The following is a 14,539-nucleotide window of genomic DNA, read 5'->3' as shown; positions in this document are numbered from 1 at the left end:
CACTCCCTCAGTACTGACTCTCTGACAGTGCGGCACTCCCTCAGTACTGACCCTCTGACAGTGCGGCACTCCCTCAGTACTGCCCCTCTGACAGTGCGGCACTCCCTCAGTACTGACCCTCTGACAGTGCGGCACTCCCTCAGTACTGACCCTCTGACAGTGCAGCACTCCCTCAGTACTGACCCTCTGACAGTGCAGCACTCCCTCAGTACTGACGCTCCGACAGTGCAGCACTTCCTCAGTACTGACCCTCTGACAGTGCAGCACTCCCTCAGTACTAACCCTCTGGCAGTGCGGCACTCCCTCAAGGCTGACCCTCTGACAGTGCGGCACTCCCTCAGTACTGACCCTTTGACAGTGCGGCACTCCCTCAGTACTGACCCTCTGACAGTGCAGCACACCCTCAGTACTGACCCTCTGGCAGTGCGGCACTCCCTCAAGGCTGATCCTCTGACAGTGCGGCACTCCCTCAGTACTGACACTCTGACAGTGCAGCACTCCCTCAGTACTGACCCCATGACAGTGCAGCACTCCCTCAGTACTGACCCTCTGACAGTGCAGCACTCCCTCAGTACTGACCCTCTGACAGTGCGGCACTCCCTCAGTACTGACCCTCTGACAGTGCAGCACTCCCTCAGTACTGACCCCATGACAGTGCAGCACTCCCTCAGTACTGACCCTCTGACAGTGCAGCACTCCCTCAGTACTGACCCTCTGACAGCGCAGCACTCCCTCAGTACTGGATCTTTGACAGTGCTGCACTCCCTCAGTACTGACCCTCTGACAGTGCAGCACTCCCTCAGTACTGGCCCTCTGACAGTGCAGCAAACCCCATCAGTACTGACCCTCTGACAGTGCGGCACTCCCTCAGTACTGACCCTCTGACAGTGCAGCACTCCCTCAGTACTGACCCTCTGACAGTGCGGCACTCCCTCAGTACTGACCCTCTGACAGTGAAGCTCTCCGTCAGTACTGACACTCTGACAGTGCTGCACTCCCTCAGTACTGACCCTCTGACAGTGCAGCACTCCCTCAGTACTGGCCCTCTGACAGTGCAGCAACCCCATCAGTACTGACCCTCTGGCAGTGCGGCACTCCCTCAGTACTGACCCTCTGACAGTGCAGCACTCCCTCAGTACTGACCCTCTGACAGTGCTGCACTCCCTCAGTACTGAACCTCTGACACTGCAGCACTCCCTCAGTACTGACCCTCTGACAGTGCGGCACTCCCTCAGTACTGACCCTCTGACAGTGCGGCACTCCCTCAGTACTGACCCTCTGTCAGTGCGGCACTCCCCCAGTACTGACTCTTGACAGTGTAGCACTCTCTCAGTACTGACCCTCTGACAGTGCGGCACTCCCTCAGTACTGCCCCTCTGACAGTGCGGCACTCCCTCAGTACTGACCCTCTGACAGTGCGGCACTCCCTCAGTACTGACCCTCTGACAGTGCGGCACTCCCTCAGTACTGACCCTCTGACAGTGCGGCACTCCCTCAGTACTGAGCCTCTGACAGTGCAGCACTCCCTCAGTACTGACCCTCTGGCAGTGCGGCACTCCCTCAAGGCTGACCCTCTGACAGTGCGGCACTCCCTCAGTACTGACCCTCTGACAGTGGAGCACTTCCTCAGTACTGACCCTCTGGCAGTGCAGCACTCCCTCAGTACTGAGCCTCTGACAGTGCAGCACTCCCTCAGTACTGACCCTCTGACAGTGCAGCACTCCCTCAGTACTGACCCTCTGACAGTGCGGCACTCCCTCAGTACTGACCCTCTGACAGTGCGGTACTCCCTCAATACTGACCCTCTGACAGTGCGGCACTCCCTCAGTACTGCCCCTCTGACAGTGCGGCACTCCCTCAGTACTAACCCTCTGACAGTGCGGCACTCCCTCAGTACTGACCCTCTGACAGTGCGGCACTCCCTCAGTACTGACCCTCTGACAGTGCGGCACTCCCTCCGTACTGACCCTCTGACAGTACAGCACTCCCTCAGTACTGACCCTCCGACAGTGCAGCACTTCCTCAGTACTGACCCTCTGAGAGTGCAGCACTCCCTCAGTACTGACCCTCTGGCAGTGCGGCACTCCCTCAAGGCTGACCCTCTGACAGTGCGGCACTCCCTCAGTACTGACCCTCTGACAGTGCAGCACTCCCCCAGCACTGACCCTCTGGCAGTGCGGCACTCCCTCAAGGCTGATCCTCTGACAGTGCGGCACTCCCTCAGTACTGACCCTGTGACAGTGCAGCACTCCCTCAGTACTGACCCTCTGACAGTGCAGCACGTCCTCAGTACTGACCCTCTGGCAGTGCAGCACTCCCTCAGTACTGAGCCTCTGACAGTGCAGCACTCCCTCAGTACTGACCCTCTGACAGTTTAGCACTCCCTCAGTACTGACCCTCTGACAGTGCGGCACTGCCTCAGTACTGACCCTCTGACAGTGCGGCACTCCCTCAGTACTGACCCTCTGACAGTGCGGCACTCCCTCAGTACTGACCCTCTGACAGTGCGGCACTCCCTCCGTACTGACCCTCTGACAGTGCGGCACTCCCTCAGTACTGACCCTCCGACAGTGCAGCACTTCCTCAGTACTGACCCTCTGACAGTGCGGCACTCCCTCAGTACTGACCCTCTGACAGTGCAGCACTCCCTCAATACTGACCCTCTGGCAGTGCGGCACTCCCTCAGTACTGACCCTTTGACAGTGCGGCACTCCCTCAGTACTGACCCTCTGACAGTGAGGCACTCCCTCAGTACTGACCCTCTGACAGTGCAGCACTCCCTCAAGGCTGATTCTCTGACAGTGCGGCACTCCCTCAGTACTGACCATCTGACAGTGCAGCACTCCCTCAGTACTGACCCTCTGACAGTGCTGACCCCATGACAGTGCAGCACTCCCTCAGTACTGACCCTCTGACAGTGCAGCACTCCCTCAGTACTGACCCTCTGACAGTGCAGCACTCCCTCAGTACTGGAACTCTGACAGTGCTGCACTCCCTCAGTACTGACCCTCTGACAGTGGAGCCCTTCCTCAGTACTGACCCTCTGGCAGTGCAGCACTCCCTCAGTACTGAGCCTCTGACAGTGCAGCACTCCCTCAGTACTGACCCTCTGACAGTGCGGCACTCCCTCAGTACTGACCCTCTGACAGTGCGGTACTCCCTCAATTCTGACCCTCTGACAGTGCGGCACTCCCTCAGTACTGCCCCTCTGACAGTGCGGCACTCCCTCAGTACTGACCCCCTGACAGTGCGGCACTCCCTCAGTACTGACCCTCTGACAGTGCGGCACTCCCTCAGTACTGACCCTCTGACAGTGCGGCACTCCCTCCGTACTGACCCTCTGACAGTACAGCACTCCCTCAGTACTGACCCTCCGACAGTGCAGCACTTCCTCAGTACTGACCCTCTGACAGTGCAGCACTCCCTCAGTACTGACCCTCTGGCAGTGCGGCACTCCCTCAAGGCTGACCCTCTGACAGTGCGGCACTCCCTCAGTACTGACCCTCTGACAGTGCAGCACTCCCCCAGTACTGACCCTCTGGCAGTGCGGCACTCGCTCAAGGCTGATCCTCTGACAGTGCGGCACTCCTTCAGTACTGACCCTGTGACAGTGCAGCACTCCCTCAGTACTGACCCTCTGACAGTGCAGCACGTCCTCAGTACTGACCCTCCGACAGTGCAGCACTTCCTCAGTACTGACCCTCTGACAGTGCAGCACTCCCTCAATACTGACCCTCTGGCAGTGCGGCACTCCCTCAGTACTGACCCTCTGACAGTGCGGCACTCCCTCAGTACTGACCCTCTGACAGTGAGGCACTCCCTCAGTACTGACCCTCTGACAGTGCAGCACTCCCTCAAGGCTGATTCTCTGACAGTGCGGCACTCCCTCAGTACTGACCATCTGACAGTGCAGCACTCCCTCAGTACTGACCCTCTGACAGTGCTGACCCCATGACAGTGCAGCACTCCCTCAGTACTGACCCTCTGACAGTGCAGCACTCCCTCAGTACTGGAACTCTGACAGTGCTGCACTCCCTCAGTACTGACCCTCTGACAGTGCAGCACTCCCTCAGTACTGGCCCTCTGACAGTGCAGCAAACCCCATCAGTACTGACCGTCTGACAGTGCGGCACTCCCTCAGTACTGACCCTCTGACAGTGCAGCACTCCCTCAGTACTGACCCTCTGACAGTGCGGCACTCCCTCAGTACTGACCCTCTGACAGTGCAGCCCTCCGTCAGTACTGACACTCTGACAGTGCTGCACTCCTCTGTACTGACCCTCTGACAGTGCAGCACTCCCTCAGTACTGGCCCTCTGACAGTGAGGCACTCCCTCAGTACTGACCCTCTGACAGTGCGGCACTCCCTCAGTACTGACCCTCTGACAGGGCAGCACTCTCTCAGTACTGACCCTCTGACAGTGCAGCACTCCCTCAGTACTGACCCTCTGACAGTGCGGCACTCCCTCAGTACTGACCCTCTGTCAGTGCGGCACTCCCTCAGTACTGACTCTTGACAGTGTAGCACTCTCTCAGTACTGACCCTCTGACAGTGCGGCACTCCCTCAGTACTGACCCTCTGACAGTGCGGCACTCCCTCAGTACTGACCCTCTGACAGTGCGGCACTCCCTCAGTACTGACCCTCTGACAGTGCGGCACTCCCTCAGTACTGAGCCTCTGACAGTGCAGCAGTCCCTCAGTACTGACCCTCTGGCAGTGCGGCACTCCCTCAAGGCTGAGCCTCTGACAGTGCGGCACTCCCTCAGTACTGACCCTCTGACAGTGGAGCACTTCCTCAGTACTGACCCTCTGGCAGTGCAGCACTCCCTCAGTACTGAGCCTCTGACAGTGCAGCACTCCCTCAGTACTGACCCTCTGACAGTGCAGCACTCCCTCAGTACTGACCCTCTGACAGTGCGGCACTCCCTCAGTACTGACCCTCTGACAGTGCGGTACTCCCTCAATACTGACCCTCTGACAGTGCGGCACTCCCTCAGTACTGCCCCTCTGACAGTGCGGCACTCCCTCAGTACTGACCCTCTGACAGTGCGGCACTCCCTCAGTACTGACCCTCTGACAGTGCGGCACTCCCTCAGTACTGACCCTCTGACAGTGCGGCACTCCCTCCGTACTGACCCTCTGACAGTACAGCACTCCCTCAGTACTGACCCTCCGAAAGTGCAGCACTTCCTCAGTACTGACCCTCTGACAGTGCAGCACTCCCTCAGTACTGACCCTCTGGCAGTGCGGCACTCCCTCAAGGCTGACCCTCTGACAGTGCGGCACTCCCTCAGTACTGACCCTCTGACAGTGCAGCACTCCCCCAGCACTGACCCTCTGGCAGTGCGGCACTCCCTCAAGGCTGATCCTCTGACAGTGCGGCACTCCCTCAGCACTGACCCTGTGACAGTGCAGCACTCCCTCAGTACTGACCCTCTGACAGTGCAGCACGTCCTCAGTACTGACCCTCTGGCAGTGCAGCACTCCCTCAGTACTGAGCCTCTGACAGTGCAGCACTCCCTCAGTACTGACCCTCTGGCAGTGCGGCACTCCCTGAAGGCTGACCCTCTGACAGTGCGGCACTCCCTCAGTACTGACCCTCTGACAGTGCAGCACTCCCCCAGTACTGACCCTCTGGCAGTGCGGCACTCCCTCAAGGCTGATCCTCTGACAGTGCGGCACTCCTTCAGTACTGACCCTGTGACAGTGCAGCACGTCCTCAGTACTGACCCTCTGACAGTGCAGCACGTCCTCAGTACTGACCCTCTGGCAGTGCGGCACTCCCTCAGTACTGACCCTCTGACAGTGCGGCACTCCCTCAGTACTGACCCTCTGACAGTGAGGCACTCCCTCAGTACTGACCCTCTGACAGTGCAGCACTCCCTCAAGGCTGATTCTCTGACAGTGCGGCACTCCCTCAGTACTGACCATCTGACAGTGCAGCACTCCCTCAGTACTGACCCTCTGACAGTGCTGACCCCATGACAGTGCAGCACTCCCTCAGTACTGACCCTCTGACAGTGCAGCACTCCCTCAGTACTGGAACTCTGACAGTGCTGCACTCCCTCAGTACTGACCCTCTGACAGTGCAGCACTCCCTCAGTACTGGCCCTCTGACAGTGCAGCAAACCCCATCAGTACTGACCCTCTGACAGTGCGGCACTCCCTCAGTACTGACCCTCTGACAGTGCGGCACTCCCTCAGTACTGACCCTCTGACAGTGCAGCCCTCCGTCAGTACTGACACTCTGACAGTGCTGCACTCCTCTGTACTGACCCTCTGACAGTGCAGCACTCCCTCAGTACTGGCCCTCTGACAGTGAGGCACTCCCTCAGTACTGACCTCTGACAGTGCGGCACTCCCTCAGTACTGACCCTCTGACAGGGCAGCACTCTCTCAGTACTGACCCTCTGACAGTGCAGCACTCCCTCAGTACTGACCCTCTGTCAGTGCGGCACTCCCTCAGTACTGACCCTCTGACAGTGCGGCACTCCCTCCGTACTGACCCTCTGACAGTGCGGCACTCCCTCAGTACTGACCCTCCGACAGTGCAGCACTTCCTCAGTACTGACCCTCTGGCAGTGCGGCACTCCCTCAAGGCTGACCCTCTGACAGTGCGGCACTCCCTCAGTACTGACCATCTGACAGTGCAGCACACCCTCAATACTGACCCTCTGGCAGTGCGGCACTCCCTCAGTACTGACCCTCTGACAGTGCGGCACTCCCTCAGTACTGCCCCTCTGACAGTGCGGCACTCCCTCAGTACTGACCCTCTGACAGTGCGGCACTCCCTCCGTGCTGACCCTCTGACAGTGCGGCACTCCCTCAGTACTGACAATCCGACAGTGCAGCACTTCCTCAGTACTGACCCTCTGGCAGTGCGGCACTCCCTCAAGGCTGACCCTCTGACAGTGCGGCACTCCCTCAGTACTGACCATCTGACAGTGCAGCACACCCTCAATACTGACCCTCTGACAGTGCGGCACTCCCTCAGTACTGACCATCTGACAGTGCAGCAGTCCCTCAATACTGACCCTCTGGCAGTGCGGCACTCCCTCAGTACTGACCCTCTGACAGTGCGGCACTCCCTCAGTACTGACCCTCTGACAGTGAGGCACTCCCTCAGTACTGACCCTCTGACAGTGCAGCACTCCCTCAAGGCTGATTCTCTGACAGTGCGGCACTCCCTCAGTACTGACCATCTGACAGTGCAGCACTCCCTCAGTACTGACCCTCTGACAGTGCTGACCCCATGACAGTGCAGCACTCCCTCAGTACTGACCCTCTGACAGTGCAGCACTCCCTCAGTACTGACCCTCTGACAGTGCAGCACTCCCTCAGTACTGGAACTCTGACAGTGCTGCACTCCCTCAGTACTGACCCTCTGACAGTGCAGCACTCCCTCAGTACTGGCCCTCTGACAGTGCAGCAAACCCCATCAGTACTGACCCTCTGACAGTGCGGCACTCCCTCAGTACTGACCCTCTGACAGTGCAGCACTCCCTCAGTACTGACCCTCTGACAGTGCAGCCCTCCGTCAGTACTGACACTCTGACAGTGCTGCACTCCCTCAGTACTGACTCTTGACAGTGTAGCACTCTCTTAGTACTGACCCTCTGACAGTGCGGCACTCCCTCAGTACTGACCCTCTGACAGTGCGGCACTCCCTCAGTACTGACCCTCTGACAGTGCGGCACTCCCTCAGTACTGACCCTCTGACAGTGCGGCACTCCCTCAGTACTGAGCCTCTGACAGTGCAGCAGTCCCTCAGTACTGACCCTCTGGCAGTGCGGCACTCCCTCAAGGCTGACCCTCTGACAGTGCGGCACTCCCTCAGTACTGACCCTCTGACAGTGGAGCACTTCCTCAGTACTGACCCTCTGGCAGTGCAGCACTCCCTCAGTACTGAGCCTCTGACAGTGCAGCACTCCCTCAGTACTGACCCTCTGACAGTGCAGCACTCCCTCAGTACTGACCCTCTGACAGTGCGGCACTCCCTCAGTACTGACCCTCTGACAGTGCGGTACTCCCTCAATACTGACCCTCTGACAGTGCGGCACTCCCTCAGTACTGCCCCTCTGACAGTGCGGCACTCCCTCAGTACTGACCCTCTGACAGTGCGGCACTCCCTCAGTACTGACCCTCTGACAGTGCGGCACTCCCTCAGTACTGACCCTCTGACAGTTCGGCACTCCCTCCGTACTGACCCTCTGACAGTACAGCACTCCCTCAGTACTGACCCTCCGACAGTGCAGCACTTCCTCAGTACTGACCCTCTGACAGTGCAGCACTCCCTCAGTACTGACCCTCTGGCAGTGCGGCACTCCCTCAAGGCTGACCCTCTGACAGTGCGGCACTCCCTCAGTACTGACCCTCTGACAGTGCAGCACTCCCCCAGCACTGACCCTCTGGCAGTGCGGCACTCCCTCAAGGCTGATCCTCTGACAGTGCGGCACTCCCTCAGCACTGACCCTGTGACAGTGCAGCACTCCCTCAGTACTGACCCTCTGACAGTGCAGCACGTCCTCAGTACTGACCCTCTGGCAGTGCAGCACTCCCTCAGTACTGAGCCTCTGACAGTGCAGCACTCCCTCAGTACTGACCCTCTGACAGTGCAGCACTCCCTCAGTACTGACCCTCTGACAGTGCGGCACTGCCTCAGTACTGACCCTCTGACAGTGCGGCACTCCCTCAGTACTGACCCTCTGACAGTGCGGCACTCCCTCAGTACTGCCCCTCTGACAGTGCGGCACTCCCTCAGTACTGACCCTCTGACAGTGCGGCACTCCCTCAGTACTGACCCTCTGACAGTGCGGCACTCCCTCTGTACTGACCCTCTGACAGTGCGGCACTCCCTCCGTACTGACCCTCTGACAGTGCGGCACTCCCTCAGTACTGACCCTCCGACAGTGCAGCACTTCCTCAGTACTGACCCTCTGGCAGTGCGGCACTCCCTCAAGGCTGACCCTCTGACAGTGCGGCACTCCCTCAGTACTGACCCTCTGACAGTGCAGCACTCCGTCAATACTGACCCTCTGGCAGTGGGGCACTCCCTCAGTACTGACCCTCTGACAGTGCGGCACTCCCTCAGTACTGACCCTCTGACAGTGAGGCACTCCCTCAGTACTGACCCTCTGACAGTGCAGCACTCCCTCAAGGCTGATTCTCTGACAGTGCGGCACTCACTCAGTACTGACCATCTGACAGTGCAGCACTCCCTCAGTACTGACTCTCTGACAGTGCTGACCCCATGACAGTGCAGCACTCCCTCAGTACTGACCCTCTGACAGTGCAGCACTCCCTCAGTACTGACCCTCTGACAGTGCAGCACTCCCTCAGTACTGGAACTCTGACAGTGCTGCACTCCCTCAGTACTGACCCTCTGACAGTGGAGCACTTCCTCAGTACTGACCCTCTGGCAGTGCAGCACTCCCTCAGTACTGAGCCTCTGACAGTGCAGCACTCCCTCAGTACTGACCCTCTGACAGTGCAGCACTCCCTCAGTACTGACCCTCTGACAGTGCGGCACTCCCTCAGTACTGACCCTCTGACAGTGCGGTACTCCCTCAATACTGACCCTCTGACAGTGCGGCACTCCCTCAGTACTGACCCTCTGACAGTGCGGCACTCCCTCATTACTGACCCTCTGACAGTTCGGAACTCCCTCAGTACTGACCCTCTGACAGTGCGGCACTCCCTCCGTACTGACCCTCTGACAGTACAGCACTCCCTCAGTACTGACCCTCCGACAGTGCAGCACTTCCTCAGTACTGACCCTCTGACAGTGCAGCACTCCCTCAGTACTGACCCACTGGCAGTGCGGCACTCCCTCAAGGCTGACCCTCTGACAGTGCGGCACTCCCTCAGTACTGACCCTCTGACAGTGCAGCACTCCCCCAGTACTGACCCTCTGGCAGTGCGGCACTCCCTCAAGGCTGATCCTCTGACAGTGCGGCACTCCCTCAGTACTGACCCTGTGACAGTGCAGCACTCCCTCAGTACTGACCCTCTGACAGTGCAGCACGTCCTCAGTACTGACCCTCTGGCAGTGCAGCACTCCCTCAGTACTGACCCTCTGACAGTGCGGCACTCCCTCAGTACTGACCCTCTGACAGTGCGGCACTCCCTCAGTACTGCCCCTCTGCCAGTGCGGCACTCCCTCAGTACTGACCCTCTGACAGTGCGGCACTCCCTCAGTACTGACCCTCTGACAGTGCGGCACTCCCTCCGTACTGACCCTCTGACAGTGCGGCACTCCCTCCGTACTGACCCTCTGACAGTGCGGCACTCCCTCAGTACTGACCCTCCGTCAGTGCAGCACTTCCTCAGTACTGACCCTCTGGCTGTGCGGCACTCCCTCAAGGCTGACCCTCTGACAGTGCGGCACTCCCTCAGTACTGACCCTCTGACAGTGCAGCACTCCCTCAATACTGACCCTCTGGCAGTGCGGCACTCCCTCAGTACTGACCCTCTGACAGTGCGGCACTCCCTCAGTACTGCCCCTCTGACAGTGAGGCACTCCCTCAGTACTGACCCTCTGACAGTGCAGCACTCCCTCAAGGCTGATTCTCTGACAGTGCGGCACTCCCTCAGTACTGACCATCTGACAGTGCAGCACTCCCTCAGTACTGACCCTCTGACAGTGCTGACCCCATGACAGTGCAGCACTCCCTCAGTACTGACCCTCTGACAGTGCAGCACTCCCTCAGTACTGACCCTCTGACAGTGCAGCACTCCCTCAGTACTGGAACTCTGACAGTGCTGCACTCCCTCAGTACTGACCCTCTGACAGTGCAGCACTCCCTCAGTACTGGCCCTCTGACAGTGCAGCAAACCCCATCAGTACTGACCCTCTGACAGTGCGGCACTCCCTCAGTACTGACCCTCTGACAGTGCAGCACTCCCTCAGTACTGACCCTCTGACAGTGCGGCACTCCCTCAGTACTGACCCTCTGACAGTGCAGCCCTCCGTCAGTACTGACACTCTGACAGTGCTGCACTCCCTCTGTACTGACCCTCTGACAGTGCAGCACTCCCTCAGTACTGGCCCTCTGACAGTGAGGCACTCCCTCAGTACTGACCCTCTGACAGTGCGGCACTCCCTCAGTACTGACCCTCTGACAGTGCAGCACTCCCTCAAAACTGACCCTCTGGCAGTGCGGCACTCCCTCAGTACTGACCCTCTGACAGTGCGGCACTCCCTCAGTACTGACCCTCTGACTGTGAGGCACTCCCTCAGTACTGACCCTCTGACAGTGCAGCACTCCCTCAAGGCTGATTCTCTGACAGTGCGGCACTCCCTCAGTACTGACCATCTGACAGTGCAGCACTCCCTCAGTACTGACCCTCTGACAGTGCTGACCCCATGACAGTGCAGCACTCCCTCAGTACTGACCCTCTGACAGTGCAGCACTCCCTCAGTACTGACCCTCTGACAGTGCAGCACTCCCTCAGTACTGGAACTCTGACAGTGCTGCACTCCCTCAGTACTGAACCTCTGACAGTGCAGCACTCCCTCAGTACTGACCCTCTGACAGTGCAGCAAACCCCATCAGTACTGACCCTCTGACAGTGCGGCACTCCCTCAGTACTGACCCTCTGACAGTGCGGCACTCCCTCAGTACTGACCCTGTGACAGTGCAGCCCTCCGTCAGTACTGACACTCTGACAGTGCTGCACTCCCGCTGTACTGACCCTCTGACAGTGCAGCACTCCCTCAGTACTGGCCCTCTGACAGTGAGGCACTCCCTCAGTACTGACCCTCTGACAGTGCGGCACTCCCTCAGTACTGACCCTCTGACAGGGCAGCACTCTCTCAGTACTGACCCTCTGACAGTGCAGCACTCCCTCAGTACTGACCCTCTGACAGTGCAGCACTCCCTCAGTACTGACCCTCTGACAGTGCAGCACTCCCTCAGTACTGACCCTCTGACAGTGCGACACTCCCTCAGTACTGACCCTCTGACAGTGCAGCTCTCCCTCAGTACTGACCCTCTGACAGTGCAGCGCTCCCTCAGTACTGACCCTCTGACAGTGCAGCACTCCCTCAGTACTGACACTCTGACAGTGCGGCACTCCCTCAGTACTGACCCTCTGACAGTGCAGCACTCCCTCAGTACTGACACTCTGACAGTGCGGCACTCCCTCAGTACTGACCCTCTGACAGTGCAGCACTCCCTCAGTACTGACCCTCTGACAGTGCGGCACTCCCTCAGTCCTGACCCTCTGACTGTGAGGCACTCCCTCAGTACTGACCCTCTGACAGTGCAGCACTCCCTCAAGGCTGATTCTCTGACAGTGCGGCACTCCCTCAGTACTGACCATCTGACAGTGCAGCACTCCCTCAGTACTGACCCTCTGACAGTGCTGACCCCATGACAGTGCAGCACTCCCTCAGTACTGACCCTCTGACAGTGCAGCACTCCCTCAGTACTGACCCTCTGACAGTGCAGCACTCCCTCAGTACTGGAACTCTGACAGTGCTGCACTCCCTCAGTACTGAACCTCTGACAGTGCAGCACTCCCTCAGTACTGGCCCTCTGACAGTGCAGCGAACCCCATCAGTACTGACCCTCTGACAGTGCGGCACTCCCTCAGTACTGACCCTCTGACAGTGCGGCACTCCCTCAGTACTGACCCTGTGACAGTGCAGCCCTCCGTCAGTACTGATACTCTGACAGTGCTGCACTCCCGCTGTACTGACCCTCTGACAGTGCAGCACTCCCTCAGTACTGGCCCTCTGACAGTGAGGCACTCCCTCAGTACTGACCCTCTGACAGTGCGGCACTCCCTCAGTACTGACCCTCTGACAGGGCAGCACTCTCTCAGTACTGACCCTCTGACAGTGCAGCACTCCCTCAGTACTGACCCTCTGACAGTGCAGCACTCCCTCAGTACTGACCCTCTGACAGTGCAGCACTCCCTCAGTACTGACCCTCTGACAGTGCGACACTCCCTCAGTACTGACCCTCTGACAGTGCAGCTCTCCCTCAGTACTGACCCTCTGACAGTGCAGCGCTCCCTCAGTACTGACCCTCTGACAGTGCAGCACTCCCTCAGTACTGACCCTCTGACAGTGCGGCACTCCCTCAGTACTGACCCTCTGAGTGCACCTTGAGACACTGATGATGAAACGTCAATAATTTTCCATCTTTTCAGACTTTCTCATTGAATTAATATATTCCAGTCTGTGCTGTAACATTATAGAAAGCATTAAAAATGCTTCTCTGTGGAAACTGAAGGTGCTACTTGACATCGAGTTTATGTATTGATCAATGCGGAATATGGGCAAGGTGAGCATTTATTGCCCGTCCCTAATTGCCCCTGAGAATGTCCTGACTATCTTCGTGATCCACTGCAAGGTGAGTGAAGTGACTGAGTTGGGCTACTTCGGGGAGCTGTTCTGAGTTAACAACATTGGTGTGGGACTGGAGTTACATGGAAGCCCAGAGTGGCTGAGGATATGCTCCTGATGTGAGCACACGTGGGCTGGAGCTGGTGTTGGCAGTATCGGGGCTGCTTTATAGATGGAACATCTGATTTGGCAAAATTGTCTGTTTGACCTCACTTAAGAAATGTCTTGTAATATTACTGCTCTTCTGCATTAACCTTGGCAAATGTTTTAGGTGAGCACTCTTTATGTCCTGAGTAATAAGGCAAAGTCTCTTCAGAGGGCAGTGGAGAGATACAACAGGAGTTCCAGCGACTGATCACCTTACCTGTGGGTCCTGGGGGACCAGGGGGACCTGGTAATCCTCTCTGACCATCTCTCCCTGGAGCACCTGAGAGCGATGATCCTGCATCTCCTCTGTCGCCTTTCTGGCCTCGCTCACCAGGAAACCCTGGCAGGCCATTCTCACCCTGCAGGGAATGACCTAGAGGGTAAGTGAGAAGAGAAAGGATGAATTTGAGATCAGTAACACTAAACTGAAGCTCAAGAAACTGGTCAGAGATGTAAACAGGGATTTTGAGAACATACCAACATACAAACACAGAGCAAGAGGAGGCCCTTCGGCCCCTCGACCCTGCTCCACCATTTAGTGAGATCAAGGTTGATCTGATACTAACCTCAAACCTGCATTCCGCCCACCCCGATAACCTTTTATCCCTTTGATTACCAAAAATCTATCCAGCATGGCTTTCAAAATATTCACAGTCTCCACTTCCACCGTCTTTTCACAAAGAGATTTCCCGAGACTCACCACACTCGGAGAGCAAAACTTTCACCTCATCGCCATTTTAAATAAGTGACTCCTAGTTCTAGATTCTCCCACAAGAGGAAACACCCTCTCCACATCCACCCCATCAATACCCCCTCAGGATTATATATTTCAATCAAGTTGCCTCTTACAAATTCCACTGGATACGTCCTGCCTCTCCAACCTTACCTCATAAGATAACCCGCCCATTCCTGGTATTAGTCTGGTAAACCTTCTCTGAACTGCTTCCGACATATTTACATCCTTCCTTAAATAAGGAGACCATTGCTGTACACGGTACCCCAAGTCTGGTCTCGTTAGTTCTCAGTATAACTGAAGCG

At 57.7% G+C, this 14,539-nt stretch overlaps 1 protein-coding gene across 1 annotated transcript in view; it reads right to left on the bottom strand.

Moving 5' to 3' along the window:
• Positions 1 to 14,539, bottom strand: part of LOC140391490 (uncharacterized) — a 406,857-nt gene that overhangs the window by 146,765 nt on the left and 245,553 nt on the right. The window contains exon 21 of the mRNA XM_072476012.1: positions 13,719 to 13,874. Within this exon, the coding sequence (XP_072332113.1) occupies positions 13,719 to 13,874 (156 nt within the window). The remainder of the gene's footprint in view (positions 1 to 13,718; positions 13,875 to 14,539) is intronic.

Source organism: Scyliorhinus torazame, chromosome 15 (genome assembly GCF_047496885.1).
Source record: "Scyliorhinus torazame isolate Kashiwa2021f chromosome 15, sScyTor2.1, whole genome shotgun sequence".
Lineage (NCBI taxonomy): Eukaryota > Metazoa > Chordata > Chondrichthyes > Carcharhiniformes > Scyliorhinidae > Scyliorhinus > Scyliorhinus torazame.
This window is presented reverse-complemented; position numbering and strand designations above follow the sequence as displayed.